General features: G+C 32.2%; 1 protein-coding gene across 2 annotated transcripts in view; it reads right to left on the bottom strand.

The window, feature by feature from the left end:
• ACAP2 (ArfGAP with coiled-coil, ankyrin repeat and PH domains 2) overlaps positions 1-19,968 on the bottom strand; it is a 119,067-nt gene that overhangs the window by 39,516 nt on the left and 59,583 nt on the right. For both annotated transcript variants that reach the window (XM_081302837.1, XM_081302838.1), the window contains exons 5-9: positions 16,403-16,461; positions 14,347-14,530; positions 10,512-10,556; positions 6,972-7,067; positions 4,419-4,493 (exon numbers count right to left, since the gene is read on the bottom strand). In XM_081302837.1, the coding sequence (XP_081158963.1) occupies positions 4,419-4,493; positions 6,972-7,067; positions 10,512-10,556; positions 14,347-14,530; positions 16,403-16,461 (459 nt within the window). The remainder of the gene's footprint in view (positions 1-4,418; positions 4,494-6,971; positions 7,068-10,511; positions 10,557-14,346; positions 14,531-16,402; positions 16,462-19,968) is intronic.

Genomic DNA, 19,968 nt, shown 5'->3' with positions numbered 1-19,968 from the left:
TTTTAAATTAAATAAATCTGGTATCTTTCAAACTTTAACCATAAAAAGACATACTATAAAATAATAAAATGAAGCAGAATCTATGTCATTACATTTTCTCCTTTTTCCTTGAAAAACAAATCAGAGAAACTTCAATTTCTTCATTTAAAATTTAATTTATGCTATAATTTACTTTTTACTATTATTTTTACTTAACGATGATGGGGATTGAACCCAGAGCTTTGCACATGCTCAGCAAGCACTCTACCACTGAGCCACATCCCCAATATTAGGCCATAATCTATTTAATTATGCAGATCAGATTTAAGATAGTAATAGAAATAATTGACTTTTGTAACATTCTAAAGGTTTTATGTGTAACATCTGCAATTTTTTTTCACAACCTTGATGTTAATTAAAACATAAAATAATGGGGCTGGAGGCACAAAACCTTCTAGGCACAAAGCCCTGGGTTCAATCTCCAGCACTGCAAAAATATAAATAAAATAAAATATAAAATAAGTCTTCCTTGGATGTGCGATGCATTACAAGTAAGTACTTCTCTATTTCTCAATTATATTTCTTGAGACAAATTGTCTTAATTACTACTAATATCTATTAATATTTAAAGTACCTAAAATGTGATAGATTACAGTATTTAAAATGTAAAAGAATTCATAATGTAAGCAATTAATAATGTTGGGTGAAACATACACTGTTAGAATATCTCCTAATCCATTAGAGATCTGACAAGTAGGAAGGAATATCCAAAGGCAAAAGATTAAGTAAATGAAAACTGAAAGCCAAACAGGCAAACAGCAAGGAATTCCACTTTCACCTTGAGGGCATTTGCTATCAGGAGGACTGGCTCTTTCAGGTGGAGTTCCAGGAATAGAAGGGAAGCTAAAAGATGCTTTTCTATTGAAATTGCAAGCAAGACAAGACAGACCATTAATACCATTTACCTTTTAGATTATGATAAAGATTCTAGCCAATAAGATGACAACAACAATAACAACAACAACAACAACACACACACACACACACAAGTAAAGACTTGAAACAAAGTATCATAACTTGTGGATAAGATTTTGTACACATACCATTCAAAACAATTCAGGGATAAATCACTATTAAAAGGGAATAATCAAGATTACTAGTTTGCAAAATCACTACAGAAAAATAAAGTTTAACCTAATATAATAACAGAAAGAAACAGTGAGAAAACAAATTTTTAGACAATAACAAAAAAAAAAAAAAAAGAGTTTCAGCACTGTTAGTGATCAAAGCAACACAACCTGACATTTCTTAATGACTTCTCTGAGGAAAAGAACATAAAATAATGTGGAAACGTGTCCAGGATTGTAATATTGAATTTATTATTTACCTAGCCATAATGTTGTGAGGACAAATGTGATAATCTTGTTCTGATCTTTCATTTCCTCATAACACATGAATACAAATAGTAAATTTGTGAACGAATAGGAAATACATCATAAAGAAACAACCCAAAGTCAGGTATGATGGCACATGCTTGTCATCTCAGCTACTCAGGAGCCTGCGGGAAGAGGATTGCAAGTCTAAGGCCAGCATGAGCAACTTAGTGAGACCCTGTTTTGAAATAAAAAATAAAAAGGACTCTGATTTGGCTCAGTGGTAGATCACCCCTGGGTTCATTCCCTATTACCCCCCCCCAAAAAAAAAACATTCACAAGAAAATATGCAATCTAAGTTTAGGAATAAATCTAACAAAATATACAAGAAAATCATAAAACCTTATGAAAGAAAGAAAAGAAAAAGAAAATAGAGAACACAACACAGTCATGAATTAAACAATATTATAAAACAAAGATATTATTTTTCTCTCAAATTGATTTGTAGTTCTAATGTAATCTCAATCAAAATGACAAAGGCTGTTTTTATGGAACCTGAAGAGTGGCTCCTGAAATTTACACAGAAATGCAAAACTAGTGTGATTCATTTTTTAAAAAGAAGTCAGAAAGTTACATATCAGGACTTACTATAAAGCTAATGTCTAAGACAGCATAGTATTGGCATAATTAAGACAAAAAGACTAACAGAATAGAGACCCTGAAAAACAGCTTCAGATATATGGAACATGAGGTATAACACAGGCTATACAACAAAACAGTGTGGAAGGAAACTTTTTAATAACTAATCTGCATCAACTAGCTACCAATGGAAGAGTAAAAGTACCTACCATCATATACAAAAACCCAATTACACATGGATTAGAAATCTAAGCATGAAAAACAAATCTATGCAGGAGAGAACTTTATGATCTTAGGATGGGAAGGATTTATTGAATAAGACACAAAGAGCACCTAATGTAAGACTGAAAAGCTATATGAAAATTTAAAACATATACATGCCTCAAAGGGGCATATATCCAGAACATACAAAGGATTTGAAGAAAAAGCCACCTGGCAGGAAAAAAAAGAGAAAGACTAATAGATATTTTACAAATAGGCTCCCAAGTGACCAACAGATACAGGGAAAGGGAATTGAACTCACTAGTCACTAAAGATGTATAAATTAAAACCACAATGAGATGCCCTTATCTACCCACTAAATGGGTAAAAAATTAAAACCCTCTCAATACAATGAGATGGCAAGGAGCACAGTACACTCTCAGTACTGCCTGCAACATTGAAAAACAGTTCAGCATTATCTACTAATGGTGAACATACATATTCTCTCTGATACAGTTTCACTTCTTGGTATAAATCCATCATAAATGTTACATATACTCTAAGATGCGAATATGAACGTCCTTGCCATCATTTTTTCTTCAACTCATCAATGCAATTCTTTAAAAATTCTAAATAATTACATTAGATATACTGTCCCTTAAATTTTAGTTGACTAGATTTTTTTGTTTTATTTTGTGTGTGTGTGTGTGTGTGTGTGTGTGTGTGTTTTGTTTTGTTTTGTTTTTACCTGTAATGCAGCCTTGCGTCAGCATTTAAGGGCAGAAAAAAAGTAAGTATTTATAATTAGCAAAAATGCCACTATTTTCTTTAAAGGAAAACAGTTGTATATGTTTTAAACTAAATTAATCTCAGATTTAAAACTTAACCAGTTTGGGTCCTTCAGTACAACACTGAATTATGTACTCAATTGGGAAAGATATTAAAAGATATAAACTATCCATTAAATAATTTAACTTAAGCAAATATTCTTATATTTCTACAAACACCAAGATCTTTCATTTTAAATAAAAATGACTGGTCTCCGTATTTAACAATCTTTTAATGGGAATGTCTTTAAAACAAGTTGTTCATCCAAATATGATATTGTACCTACTAAATATATGGAATTTTTATTCACCAAATTTAAAGTTACTCAACCAAAAGTTAATCTAACTTTAAAGAAAATATAAAGTCTCATCTGACAATAACTTGAAAGCAACTAATTTAAAGATAGTCTGGTAGAAAAAAAATTCTTTATTTTTAAAATATGATTTCTCTTTAGCATAAATAATCCATCAAATTTTCCCTATTTTTATTACTGATTTTGTTTTTATTTTTTCCCATTAACATCTTTTATGTCAAATCAAGTCTACAGTATTCAAAATTCTAAATAAACCATAACAAAAGTTCATTTACTCATCAATACCAAAAGAACAGATTTAAAGAAGGGAGAAAGCATCTTGTCATATACTTGTATTATTGCATTCAACTTCTCTCTCCTTTTATTTTCAGATTGCTTCCCAAGAAACATTATTGACTATATAAGATAAAATATTATTTGGGTGAGTTTCAGGCATGTTACACTCAACTCCTTCAGCATGAAGGAATAAAAATTATTTAATACTGGAAATTTCATTTTTAAAAACATATTTTTCAAAAAATACTAGTTTAGCTAATAGGAAATTTAACAAGCTATGCAAGTTAAACATCATTCAGCACCACATGAGGTGGGAGTGCTGCCTAGGGTGACCGGCCCTGGGAAGTCCTTAATATTGAAACTGAGCAAGCACGCGCCACCCCTCCCGCCCCGCCCCTCCCTCCCTCCCTCTCCCTCCCTCTCTCTCTCTCTCTCTCTCTCTCTCTCTCTCTCTCACACACACACACACAGACACACGCACACTTCATAGAAGGTTGGTGGTACCCAAAAAATGAATAGTGTTTTAAATGCTTAGGGCCATCTTTTAATTTAGTTAAAGCCCTAAGAGATTAGGTTCTTAATAAACTGGTTTAAGAGCCTGACTTTAAAATATTTTGATCTGAAATGATAATAAAACATATACCTTAATATCCGAAAACTATTTCACTTTTTGTGAAAAGAAAATTTATGGAATTACGTAAGAATGCAAAGAATTTGTTCCAACACTAAGGTACCTTGCTTATATCAATACTAATCAAACAACCAACTAAAATGGAAATTAATTTTCTTAAACTTTTCCTCTCAAGTACCTTTTGTTGAATGGTGGAATGTTTTTGCTCCATTTCTCTTTTCTCTTTTGCTGCATCCACAACAAGTCGATCTAACTGTAAAAGTAGAAAAAGAAAAAATTGTAGGCTTAAAAAATCAAAGAAAAGAAGAGGTATGAGCATTTTTCCAAACCATATTCCAAGTTATTTTGTAGATAAACAGCAATATGTCACTCGATTTAAATTTACCTAAAATGGTATTTTAGCTAAAATTTAAAGTAGAAGTTCCTATTTTTATGGTATTAAATCCTTTCGAGAAGATCCTTGTCTCAGCAAGGAAAAGAATTTTAAGTACAGCCAGGGTGCCAAGAACACATGATAGGAGGTCTCCTCCTGGCCCCTGCAGTGATGTGTCAAGTCCTTGAATAAGAAAAATTACTGTAGTTTAAGTTGCTTGTGTATCCTCTCAAGTAAATTCTGCAAGTTATAATCAAAGTTATAAAAAAGAGACAATAATAATTTTTCCCCAAACAGCAGAAAGTAGTGCAGCTAAATTAATGCAGTCAGCTTTCACAAGTTCATAATAATGGATATGCGTGATCATTCAAGATGCTTCATGATTTCAAGTTGGCTTCCTAATGGTATAAGCAAATCTAAAAGGTACAGAACAATTAACTAAATAAAAGCAATGATGATGATGATGATGATGATACTAATAAATAATTAGTAATCCCTGAGTTTTAAACGGTATTATCTACCACTGAATTATTGAAAGAACATACTAACCTGCCCCCTCCAAACAGGCCATATTATCCCCCATACACTATAGGAAGTGTGACTTATCAGATGCTTTTCAAGTGCCTACAAATTTGTTTGATGTCTGTGAGGGTAAGGAGGAGGAAATTAAGTAAAACTGAAATTAATAAAAGTCTAAAATATATAATGATTTCAATTTGTCAACTCCAATTTAATTCATAGTCTTTATAAATTATATTTAATGTAAGGTAAGGTTACAGTCCAGTGTATGATAAATTGTAAGGAATGCCTAGAACCTAGGAAGGCCTTACCTTCCCCTAAGTCTGTACTGTCTGTATCTTCCTACAACACCCTACCTCCCCACTATATGGTAAAAAATGACCAGCTATTTCTAATATCTACTTTCTCCTTCTTCCTTAACAATAGAACCCCCAAATTATAGCATTCTGGTATTAAGGCTGTATTTCCCAGGTTTCCTTGTAGTAAATGTGAACTTACGACTAAGCACTGGCCATTGGAAGGTATATAAAGTAACAAGTACAAGGAAATGTCCTTAAGGAGGCAGAATGTGTCTTTCTTTCCCTTTTCCTCTGATGTTAACTGGTCTTTTGAGTATGTTGGCTAGAGCTTGATCAGCCACTTTGAATCATGAGATAGAAGCAAATTATGTACATCTGGGTCCTGAGAATCAAGTGACTGGCCATCATACCATGTATTTAACTTTCAGAAGACTTTAACTTCTTTTAGAAGAAATGAAATTCTGTATTAGCTACAGTATTCTCAATTTTCTATCCCTTACAAACAAACCTTATCCCAACTGATATACACAGGGCACATAGTTAACAGTCTGGTGACTTGTTCTTTCTTTCGAAAGTTAATAGAGATGATGTGTGATTCACAGCACAAGCCATACTTGCTATACTGCCCCCACACCATCTCCACATGCATCCCACACACATACTTTGGTTAGTGATTACAATTCTCATTTCACTCTGTTTCTCCAATTTCCCTGAACTCTGTTTTTCATCCTTAATCACCTCCCTTCAAAAAGTATACTGAACCATCTTGGGAAAGAATACCACCTAAAAAGTTCAAGAAAACTCATCGATCAATAAATAACAATGTCCCTAAGGGTTGGAGGTGTGGTGCAGTACTAGAGCACTTGCCTAGCTCACTGTAGGCCTTGAGGCTCATCCCTAGTATCAACAAGGAAAAAGGGGGGGACTTCAAACATATTTAACATAAAATTCTGATCAAAAGTAAAAGTTAATTTCTATACATATAATATTCTTATGCACATACTTAATTCTAAAACACACAGATACCCAAATATGTTTGTGTGTAATGAAATTTTTCAGCTGTATAGTTCTAAGGTTCTAAAATGTCACTATTCAAATACCAAAATATAACTTTTAGAAAAATGAAAGCAAGTTAGAACAATAAAACCCAATTAATCAAATATAAGAAATTTAAAAATAAATCCAGCTATGTGTTCTTAAAAATAGACACATTATTATTACATTCTCCTTTTTAGTACCCTCAGATAAAATCTATAGCATAAGATTATTTTTACCTTTAATTTCATCCTTGGTTACCCATTTAACCCATGCATATAGATTCTGCTATAGAATCAAACTTCTTTATTAAGTAAATGAAACATCAAATCACCCAATATGCTGAATTTCTTTCAAATACAAATAACAAGGGCTGGGGATGTGGCTCAGTGGTAGAACTGCTTGCCTAGCATGCATAAGGCCCAGAGTTCAATCCCCAGCAGCCCCCCCCCCAAAAAAAAAAATCATATATAATACAGAATCAAAAAATACAGTTCAACATTACCTGTGCTCCAAGATCTTTCATGTAGGGCCCAAGTTCACTAAATAGATCATATCCTTGATGAAAGAAGGCCAAATGGGCATACATAAAGGATAACATCTAAAAGGGAAAAAAATGCCATCTTAAAATCAATTCCTTAGGTAAGTATTTGGGAATTTTTTAAGTCTTGATCCTATTGAATGTTTGAAATTTATTGTACAAGAACTCAAAATGGAAAGTCTACTTAAAAGTAACTAAGTCATTTTTCTTAAGAGTATTTATTAAGGGGCTGGGGATGTGGCTCAAGCGGTATCTCGCTCGCCTGGCATGCGTGCGGCCCAGGTTCGATCCTCAGCACCACATACAAAGATGTTGTGTCTGCCGATAACTAAAAAATAAATATTAAAAATTCTCTCTCTCTCCCTCTATCACTCTCTCTTTAAAAAAAATTAAAAATTAAAAAATTTAAAAAAAGAGTATTTATTAAATATTTGCAAATACTATCAGAAAAAAATATATATTTAAAAATTTTTCCAGTGGTTTAAAATTTTAACAATGCCCGAACTTTTAGTTGTTTATGTTTTATCTAGATGACCAAATTTTGTTTATTTTATTCAAATAATCAAATTTTCAATAACTTCACTATCTTTCTAGGAACAATAGAAAATATCAATATGTTCCTTGAAATAAATTCACTGGCAAACCTTAAGCAAATAAGACACAAAACGATAAGAAGCGGAAATACATAAAGCTCTTAAAGCAATCACAAACACTTTATAACCTACAATATCATTAATAACAACGTAAAGTAGGGAATGCTCAGTTTGTTTCTCAAGATACCAAAAATAAACTGAGTCAACATACTTTGCCAACATTGAGATTTCTTTATATTCATTCCACAAGTTCAAAACTGACTTAAGGGTTGAGCTATTTTTCCAAGTTTTTCTATATTTTACTTAGCCAAAAGAGAAAAATTTTCCGTATTTTTATTAAGTTTTACATGGAAAGGAATTTTATAATTAAATGTGAAATATTAAGAAAATATTCAAACATCCATGTTATTTTTAGCAATCTCAAGCATCTGTTTAATTCTCTGAAACCTAAAGTAGGTCACAAGGTCCTTAATTCTCAAGAATCCTCCACAGAAAATTCTGTTTCTAGGAGAAAAAAACAATTATACTTAAGTTGAAAACACAAAACTCACAAAAAGAGAAGCATTCTAGAATTAGATCATGGTAATGATCTTTATGAATATAATTTTAAAAAACACACAAAGTTCTTTTTAAAAAGAGGGTAGGCAGAAATTAATAGCTAGGACTACAAAAAATGTAAAATCTGCCTATACATCAAAACTCATATTAAAAGATAAATGAGAAACTAGGAAAAAAAATATGACAATGAGTTAATAAATTTAATATGTAAGGGATGCTACAAATCAATATGAAAAAATGAATACTCCAACAGAATAAGAGAAAAAGGACATATTACAAGTTATGCAAGTGGCCAAAACAGTATGGTAAAAAAATGCTGAAACTCACTTGAATTAATGAAATGAAAAATTCAAAAATAAGATCACAATTTCTATCTACCAATGGGGGAAGAGAGAGGAAAACTGTAATGCATGGAGAAATGTTTATACACACACACTATTAGTGGAAATATTATATAACCTGTGAAATTAAACAATATTTTTAAAAAACCTTACCGAATGTTTAACCTCTGAAAGTAATCCCTTCTCTATAAATCTATCCTAAAGCAATAATCAAATTACTCATTAGAATGATCACTAAAATGCTATGTTTTAATGTCAAAAACAAGGAAATTACTTAAGTATTCACTCATAGGTAAAGGTAATCTACAGGACACTCCATGTGAGCAAACTGAAACCTGCACAGCATATCAAGTCTTACCACCTGTTTTTGGATGGCCTGTAAGCTAAGAATGGCTTTTATGTTTTTAAATGATTGGAAGAAAATGAAAAGAACATAAGAAATTCATGATTGTAGAGATTATATGAAATTCAAATTTTTGTGTCCATAAGTAAATGGCTTATTGGAAACAGCCATAACTATTCATTTATATATGAACCTATATCTGCTCTCTCATTACAAGGGCACAGCAAAGTAACAGCAACAGAGATCACAAGGCCTGTAAAACCTATCATATTTACTACCTAGCTTTTACACCCCCCCCCCACACACACACAAAAAGTTTGTTCATCCCTAGTATATTTAAGTGGCAGAATTCTACCTGACAAAAAAAAAAAGCCATCATTAAATATTACTGTCCACCCATTACTGTCCATCTGGAAAACAAACAGAGTATAAACAGCGTTTAAAAACAGTAAGTATAACCTAATTACCTGGTAAGGTACAATATGAATATAACAAAGTTTAGGGAAAATCTAGGTGAGAACATTTAAGTACGTAGTTTTGGGAGAGAAAAAAAAAATTTATCTGCTAACAAATTCAAAGAGAACATATTATTTTGAAAGTTCTCAAAAAAGAGTGCCACACCACATATATACCATCCCGCTGCTCACTTTCTAGTTGGCTTTAAGATCAAAGGAGGAGGCAGGGATTAAGAAATATATATCATTGTCACTGGAGACAAAAAGGTTAAGGAAAAAACAAAACAAAACAAAAAACGGTGATCCTCAAATTTCATCCCATTCATTTTGTAACTGGACACCAAAGAAAAAACCAAAAAACATCAACTTTAAGGAAAAAATTATCCAAATGATACTACTCACTCAATGATACTACTCAATCTCAAATTATCCAAATGATACTACTCAATCTCAAATATTTTAAAAGTCTATTTTATGTGTTGTACATATACTAAATGCTCAATGCAATTTAGTGAATAACAATTATACAAAAGATGAAAAGACAAAACTCAAGTTTATTTATAGAGAAATATGCAAAATTATAGGGAAATATGCAAACACTTTGAAATAATTATGCAGAATTTTTTTTTTTTTTTTTTTTTTTGGTACTTGGGATTGAACTAGAGGCTATACCACTGACTAAATCCCCAGCCCTTTATTTTGAGACAGGGTCTTGCCAGTTTACTGAGGCTGGCCTCAAATTTGTGATCCTTCTGCCTTAGCCTTCCAAATTGCTGGGATTACAGGCATTCACTACCACACCTGGTTCAGCTGTGCAAAAAAATTTTAAGAATAGGAATGAGAGAAAATTCAAAACCTAAAAGCTATAGTATTTCATTTTTATACATTTCAAAGCAAATTCTGAAATATTCTCATAGGCTTTTACACAAACCATTTGCAGTTATCTACCAAATAGCACTGAGCATTTAGTATATGTACAGTGCTGTATTAAAATAATAGAAAATAAATGCATTCACAGTGCATTAATAGATGAGACACATAAACTACAACATGAAGGAAACACAATAAGTCATTTCTGTGATATAAGATATACAAATAAAGATCAAAAATAGCTATTATCAATCAACCAAGTATGTATATACTAGATGCTGCTATAAATACTTATATAGTTTTATATTAAAATATTTAAAACATTATTTCAATTAATATCTTACTGATTTTAGGATTTCTGATCTCCTTTTTGATTGAAGAACATTAATCTAAAGAAAAATACACTTGGTTAATCACTTATGCATTATTTAAGAAACTAAACCATTTTTCAATATTGTAAAAACTGTCTATCCTGAGGGTTTAATACTTTTCCAAAATAAGACCAAAGCACAAGTTTTTAATACTTTGACCCTTTTTCTGCAAAAAGTTAAGATGAACATACCAACAAAATTCTCAACCATTTTTAACTCAATAAAAACTTGGCTATTTAAATTATAATATCCAAGTAATAGAACTATTTTGATATTTGAATTCTGAGAATTCCATATTTTACTGATCCTCCTTATCTATTTGCACGTCAACATACAGGCTGATTGCAAATTCTTCTCACTGTATCATCATATCCTCTACTCTAGACTGCTGAAATAATCTATGGTCTCTGCTTCCCCTCAATTCTGTACAATCCATGATCCACGTAGGCACCAGAACCATCTTTTGAAAATATAAATAAGATCATATAATTTAAAACCCTCTATGTTCCTGCTCTGTCAGGCAAGACCCAATGTGATGAGGCCCTAGCCTCCCTCTCCAACTAGCTTTCAATTACTTTCCCCCTGCTGGGCTGCAGTTGCAGCCACAGCCCAAGACCTCCCTCCCACCAGCTTGCCTCTGTACTAGCTGTTCTGTCTATACTCTGGATGTGCTGCTTTCATGGGCTTGAGGCTCTCTTACTAGTCAGCCCTTAACTACCTCATCCTCACAAAGGTCTAATGCAGTCCCTCGCACACTGTCTAGCACATTGGCGTGATTAATTTTACCCACAGCATTTAAAACTACCATATGTTTCCTTATTGTTTTGCTCTCCCCCCCCCCCCCCCCCCCCCCGCGACGCTGAAGTATTAGTTCCATAAGATCAGGATCTTTGCCTTAATCTTAGCTTTAGTCCCCCAGGCAGCACACATTAAGCACTCAATTCCTTAAATAAAATAATGGACCTTAAATATTGTAATTAGACTAAACTTAACAAAAGACAAGTAACCAACAGATTTGCCTTTCATGGGATCTAGAATCATTTACTCTTTGCTAGTACTGTTAAAAATTTATTAATAATTATTATTAATATATCCTTCCTGCTGAATTCTCTATTTTATAATTTTAAAGCTTTGACTAGAAAACAAAAAAAGAACAAGAAAAATCTATATAACCTTCTAAAGCCTAAATAACCTCAGTGCTCTCTGCCACTGAGGTATATCCCAGTCCATTTTATTTTTTATTTTGAGACAGTATCTCACTAAGTTACACAGGTTGATCTCAAACTTGCAATCCTCCTGCCTCAGTCTCCGAAGTAGCTGGGATCACAGGTGTGTGCCACCATGCTCTGTTCTAAATAACTTCTTTTAATTAAGCATTCGTTTCTTTTGCATATCTGTTTCAAACCCCACTGAGTTTTGAGCTCGAATATTAATGTTCGATAGAAATAGAAGCAGAGACTGAGAACAGCCTAAGATACAAACTTTGAAAACTATTAAAACTGTTAAAAGTACCTGTTTTATATCCTTTTTTTTTTTTTTTTCTATTTGGAAACAAAAAACTGCATTTGCATTCTTGAAAAAAACAGTATGTTCAAACAGAGACATTAAAGCATAATAAACTTTATACCTTTGGATATTTATTACTATTCTATAGTCACAAAATAAAGTGAAACAACAGTTCTCATCAGAAAAATCAAATATTTTTCTGAGGCGGAGAGAGATTTGAACACCAAAGGAAATGGATAATTTATGAGGTGTAAGTTTGAAAGTATTGAATATTTTAGCTAAACTCCCCTCACATATAAAAATTCATAGCATTAAGTATTTTGCTCTTTCAAAAGAAAAGTTTATTACCTATCTATTTTTCAACCACTGGACTAGAAGTTAGGGATACAATCTTGGAATAGAAAAGATACATAAATACATCTTTACAGTAAATGTGCAAAGTGATCTAAATGCAGTAGAGGCAAGAATGATTCATTCTTGGAGAAATCTGCATAATACTGACCAAAGGGATGACAGACAATCAGTGACAGGGCAGGTAAAGTCACTGTTAGGAAGGCCAATTGTACAAGAATACCTCAATGCTCCATACACAAAACAGCAAAGATAAGGAAAACCAGTTTAAGAGGTAAATGAAGGGCGTTTCCAGAGTAGTTTGTAGCTAGATATGGTAATTTAGAATAAAAATAGCTAGTATGATTCTCCCATTTTGAACTTCTAAGAGGCTAAGTGAAAGGAAAAGACAGAGAAGCATTTTTAGAAGGCGACAGATTTTAGTTTTAGACACACTGAGAATGGGGCACTTCTGTTAAAAAATAGATTTTTTTTCTTCCATGTACAGGTTGAGCAATTCAAGCAAGGGATATGATGAGGATGTCAAAGAATAAGAAAGTAAGAAGAGAGGGGACCAAAGATAAAACCCCAAAAAGAAGACTGAGAATTACAGACAAAGGAGAGAAGGCTGAGAAACAAATTGAAATTGAAAAGAAACAGAAGTTAGAGGAGAACCTAAAAGGGGTTTCAAGTAAATCAAGGCAAAAATATATTTCAAGAAGGAGGATACGGTCTACCATCTCAGTGACACAGAAGAGCCAAGTAGGATAAAAATTAAAATATGCCTAAGGAATAAGACCTTTGTATGAGCCACTTCAGAGAAGTGTCAGAGGTGGCGGACTCACGCTGTGACAGGAAAGGGTATGAAAATGAGGTAGGATACAGGACAGAGCAAACACAGATGACTCTATTCTACAGAAGCCTTTTACTTACAAAGGGAGTATACTGCATTTTAAAAAATTTAACTTTCCACCTACTGAAAAGAAATTTAACTAGAAAAAAAAATCTTAAAGTTCAATTTCTACTGTTTTGCCAAGTTTCTGTATACAGATAAATATTTTTTAAGAAATACCCTATAATCATCTTGAAGTTAACAATCTGTAAAGACATCACTGTTCCGTAAAAGGAGATCTGGACGAGGGAATTCCCTAAGTTTTTAAGCTTTAAACTCCATGATATAGCAATATAATGTACATGTGAAATAATCTTATGCCTTCATTTTTCATGTGTCTTGAATTCCTTTGGAAACCTACTACATTCAAACTAGTTTTAATTATACATTGGACAAAAGATCACAAGGAATGTACCAAATATGGATCTCTAGGGTGTTTTGTTTTGTTTTGTTGTTATGGTTTTTGTGAAGCTGGAAGTCAAAACCAGGGCCTCGAGCACGCTATGTAAGAGTTCTATCATGGAACTACAACCCTGGCCCCAGATCTCTAATTTTTAAAAGTAGTATCTAATGCAAAAATATGAGAACACTACTTCCAGAAATATTTTTCTTTTGGCAATACAGTGAGCCTTAATACCTGTAAGAATCTACTCTATAGAAATAATCAGAAATGTGGCAAAGGATGTATATATAAAGATGCTAACATAAAATTAATAAAAATTATATTTTCACTATTACCAGAAAAAAACTGGCAATATTATAAAAGTCTGATAGTCATCTATTAATTAAATTGATCTATCAACTCCATAGAATAAAATACATATAGCAGTTTAAAATACTTTTTAAAAACATTCCAAAATAGGGGAAGTTATAATTAAGTTAAAAGAAGAATTTGAAATCAAAGACATACATGTCCACACACATGGGTGTATGTGTACACACAAAAACAGGTGAATTTTTTTTCACAAAAGAACACAATTTAATTCTAAACTCAGTGAAAAAGTGCTATTTATTCTTTTTAGTCCAATCAAACACAACACCCTATTTAGTAAAACTGAAAACATATAATAAAATACATACCTGAAGCACATAGTCAAGGGCTATGTGTCGAAAACACTTTCTTGTGGCTGTCAGAATGTTTGTGGCTTCCTCAACTTCATGCTGCTTATTTCTTTGTACTTGGGCATTTTTTACTAATGCATTTTCCTTCTCTTCACTGACTTTTTCAAACTGCTTCTTGGCATCTTTGAATTTTCTAAGATCTCTAAAAAATAAAAAACAATGAAGCTTTCATGAAACTTTCTTGATCAAAAACTTTTGACAAAATAGCTTTTGAATTTAATTCTTATGTTCCTCCATTTATTTATTTAATTGTGCACTGATATTCACTGGCTCTTCCAACTAAAATGTATATTATTTTCCACTAAAGGGTTGAGTATCCTTTTCAGAAGTATGCCTATGACCAAAAGAGTTTCAGATTTCATAATTTCCTGTTTTAGGGAATATCTGTGTAGACTTTAGGCATCCCTAATTCAAAAATCCAAACCCCAGTGTTCAAAAAGTTTCAGATTTCAGATTTGGAGTATTTCAGATTTTAGATTAGGAGTATTTCAGATTTTAGATTAGGTATGCTCTACCTGTATATATAAGTCCTGATACTGCAAGCTAACATTTTATTGTAGAAATCTATATAACTTGAGGTAAAAATGTATAATGTCAAATTAACATGACAAAAACAAAGTAAATTTTTTTCTGAAAATAAATTCATAGGCATGTGCCATGATTTTATCAGATAATTTTTAAACAGTAATATACATAGGGCACTTGTATAAAATGAAGATCCCCAAATCCAAATTATTTGGGAAACCAAATATTACAATTCATTAGTCTTTGTGATTAATCCTGGAAATTTGAAGGGCTTTTTTTTTTGGGGGGGGGTCATTTTGTTTTTAGACACACCTTCATTTTACTGCTACAAGGAAGTATCAGGTCAAAGGACACCAATAAGTTTCCCACACACACACATACACACACACACACATACACACACACATACGCACACACCAGTTTCTAAAAGAATTATAGCAGTGACAGCCAACCACATCCCTTTCAATATTAAATGTGAAATCCTTGATTTGATAATGATTTTAGGTACCTAATATAACATCTCTTCACTTTCACTATTAGGGAATTAGATAAAATAACTTGCAGATGAAAGGTTTTTTAATTATAATAAAATATATCTAAAAGAGACTTTCTACACTCTGTAACAAAGATGACATAAATTTTTATGTATACATTCTATGAGGACAGCCTGAGTGTTAATCTATTATGAAGTAATTATAAAGATTGTCAGGGCTGGGGACATAGCTCAGTTAGTAGAATGGTTGCCTTGCATGCACAAGACTCTGGGTTCAATCCTTAGCACAACCAAAACAACAACAACAAAAAAAGAGTCTGAGATATCATCTCCAGGATAAACTCTAACACTATTCTGTTACTATTCACATCTTATAATCTCTATAATTTATTCTGATTGCAGTATTATAATCTTATAAAAGTCTCAGGAATTAAAAGAGAAAAACTACATTATTAACATGGGAAGACTTTTTAAAATTTTTTGATCAGTTTTATTTCACATACAAAATGTGATAACTGACATAAAAGGTCACATAACACAAAGTATGTGCTTCCACAACTCATTCTCACACATTATATTAATCTTCTCTTCAAAGAAAAATACCACAGAACAAGAGATAACTTAGTTTTCTCATGGTTAACTAATAGTATTTTAACCACATTTGAGTTTTATATATATACGTGGGTATATACATAAACGTATTTTTATAGATAGATACATATAAAGGCCACTATATTTCTAATTTACACCCATAACAGCCTTAGCTATGTATTTTGAACACATACTCATGATATAAATGATTCACTGAAAGACATGCTATCTGATTCCCTTATATTATTAACTCAGGAAAAAAAATGCCATATTCATTATACAAAGCAAACGAAAACTCCAATATTTTCAGTATTTCATTGTCCATAATTTTGTTCCAAGATACCAATCCCCAGATGTGATCATTAACTGGTTATTTTTCCTTCCTCTTCACTGCAACTAACTTACTCTTTAACAAAGTTCTGAAGTTGTGCTTTAATTGATCTCTGAGTTTGGTCAAACAGGATCTAAAAGATAAAATATAACATTGGGTAATTAGAAACATAAACAAAATAATTTTCTTGTAGTTTTATAAATATGACATCAATATTCCAAATCTAATAGCACCCATATTTCTTCTTATAAAGACAACAAAAGAAATAACCATTTAAAAAAGAAGTTCAAACCAATTTTAAGCTAATTTCATTTGTCTCAAAAATAAACATGCTTCTATTTACAAAGGAAAATAAAGCTTCTTTAACACTGAAATAGAATGCTCAAACAGTAAAGTGGCCTGTTTCCTTAATTCTAATGCAGGCTTTGGAAGACAACCCAAAAAAAAAAGAATATAAATTCTACTCCTTCCACCGCTGATATTTCTTACACCAATATATGGAAGCACCTCATAAGAAAACAACTCCAGAACTGCCTGATACCTTAATTAGAAATTACTTTTGGAAAGACTAGAGGGTGTAAATAAATTTTTTAAAAATTGTTCGCTTATTTTCATGGGTGCTTTGTAATTGTACATAATGAGATTCATTATGCCATATTTGTACGTGAACAATTTGATCAACCTAACATCTTCCCTCCCCTGAAGCACTTGCTCTACTGATCTCTCTTTTATTATATTATTATATTATCATTTTAATTAATGTGTTATAATTATAAATGGAAAAGCTATATATATGTATATATATATAAGTATATACAAGCTGTGTGTATATGTGTGTGTGTATATATATGTATGTATATACATACATATATGTATATGTAAAACTTGGTGGTATATTCAAACATGGACACAGCATAATTTGGTAGCTTTTACTACTCAGTACTTCCCCATACCCTCCCTTTTTCCCTCTCTCTCAAACCCCTTCCTCCACTCTTTTTGTCTTCCTTCTATTTTTGTCAAACCCACTCCTCTTTTTTTATAAATTCCTTTTTTTCCCCCATCTCCACATGAGAGAAAACATTTGACCCTTATCTTTCTGAGTCTGGCTTATTTCACTTAGCATGATGTTCACCAGTCCCATCCACTTATCAAATGATAAGGTGATATATATTTAATTCAAGTAAAAACAATATAGTCCTTTGGGTTTAAAACAAATCACTAAGATTAGAGCCAAGAATAAGGTCTTATTCCTAAGGACAATATTTTGCCCCATTTAAATGATATTCCATACTTTTAACAGTGTTTGCTCTGATTATGGTAAATTTCACAGGACTTGTCACTGGAATTTCAAGTACTTCACAATTTACAGAATTATTTCATTCAGAGTTTGAAAAGGAGATCATGAACAGAAAAAAAATCAATATTCAAAACAACAAAAATTCCTGTGTCCTTCCATTAATTAAAAATAACACCACAATTTCATTCTCTCCAAATCTGGACTTCGCACGGGGTTGTAAACTCTGTCATTTATTTCTAAGAAGAGAATGACTTTTTTTCTGTTATATTAAACCCAAAGTAAGCAGAAGAGAGGAAATAGTTAAGTATCAAAGCAGAAATCACCTAGTTAAAAAACAGAAAATCAATATAGAAAAGTCAGTGAAATCAAAAGTTGGTTCTTTGAAATTATAAAACTGATAAAAAATCTCTAGCCAAAGTGTTCAGAAAGAAAGACAATGACAAATACTTTGAATACTAACAATAGAGGTTACTTCACAGCAAGTTGTATAGGTTTTAAAAGATAACCTATGGGGGTGGAGCACAACTGTAAGTCTATTACTTGAACTGAAAATGGACATATCCTTCAAAGACAAAACTACCAAAGCTAATGCAAGAAGAAACTGATAACATTAGCAAAATTAAAGAAATAGATCTATAAAGTTATGCACTTACATAAAACATAGCAATCCCACTCCTAAATAAATAAAAAATTAGGTTCACACAAACACCTGTACACAAGATTTATGGCAACTTCATTCCAAAAAACAATGGAAGCAACCCAGTGTCCTTCAACCATGGAACAGAGAGACAAACTATGGTACATTCATACAATGGATTTCTACTCAGGAATAAAAAGGAACAACTATTAATGCATACAACATAGATGAATCACAATGCATTCTGCTAGGTAAAATACAAACTGTATGATTTTTTTGTGTGGGGATGGGTCTCACTGAGTTGATTAGTGCCTCACTTTTCCTGAGGTTGGCTTTGAACTTAAAATCCTCCTATCTCAGCTTCCCAAGCCACTAGGATTAAAGACATGCGCACTGTGCCTGGCCAAACTGTATGATTTATAAGGCATTTAAGAAAAGATAAAACTGTAGGAATCAGCAATTTCCAGTAGCAGGAGATTAGGGGATGGGTTGACTGGTACGGGTGAGGAAGAGTAATACGAGGACATTCTGAGGATTGATGGACTGTTGTGCATCTTGATTGTGGTGTGCATCTGTCAGAGCCATAAAGTTATATATTGAAAGAAATCCATTTTTTTTACATTTAAACTTAAAATAACTACAAAAGATGAAAAACATAAGCATAAATATTAACAGAGATTTTCTAAGTCCATTAAGAAATAACATGAATAACTAGGTTGATTGAAAGAAACATTAAGAAGTATAAACCAACAAAACACAATACCCATGCTCCTCAAGAAACACTAGCAACATTCATGAAAATCAACCATCTATTAGTAGGGCATAAACTAAGCATATGGCATTACATGGAACATACTGACTGACTTCAATGAAATTAAGTTATACTATAAATTAACATTAGGAAGAGCGAACTACTGACACAAGGCAATAATATAAATAAACCTCAAAAATTTTACCCCAAGCAAAAGAAGTCACACATGAAGTTATATATATATACACACACACACACACACACATACACACACACACACACACACACACATATATATACACATCCCATTAGAAGGGGGAAAAGTATGGTGCTAATTATAAAGTACAAAAATATTTTATTATAATGTACAAAATTAGGCAACTAAGTAAAAGCTCTGTCTCCTACTTACCAATTTCAGGCCATCCAGCTACCTAACAGCTAACTCCAGTCTGCTGGTATCTCAATTCCTAAGTCACTATCAATCTATACCTTGCTAAGAGAGAATCCACAGCATTTCTTTTTATATGCTAAAAGTAAACATCTATAAAAACCACTAACAGAAAAGTTAATGGTCCATTCCGCTTCTGGACATTCACAGTATTACTCCTAGCAACAAATGCATGACAAATAATCAACAAAATGTCATTTGACCCATCTTCTAATTATATAAAACCTTACTAAAGTGCGTAGAATAAGACATAACTGTTTAAAACTAACAGCTCATACTCAAGTTACTCCCCATTCATGTTCGGACCCAGTTAAAGCAATAATATCTCTGCTGTATTTAGGAAAGGATGAAAGCTGAGATGTACTTCACAGATGACAGACCATCCACTCCAGGAAGTTTACTATAAAAACAGGTTACATATCCATAGTTAGCATTAGCCTTGTTTCCAATTCTTATCATTTATTTAGGTGCCATTGGCTCTAGGAATAAATTTTGGAAGTTTAAAGT

The sequence above is a fragment of the Spermophilus citellus genome (assembly GCF_964194105.1).
Source record: "Spermophilus citellus genome assembly, chromosome: 7".
Taxonomy (NCBI): domain Eukaryota; kingdom Metazoa; phylum Chordata; class Mammalia; order Rodentia; family Sciuridae; genus Spermophilus; species Spermophilus citellus.
The sequence above is the reverse complement of the archived record's forward strand: the minus strand, read 5'-3'. Positions and strand labels throughout refer to the sequence as shown.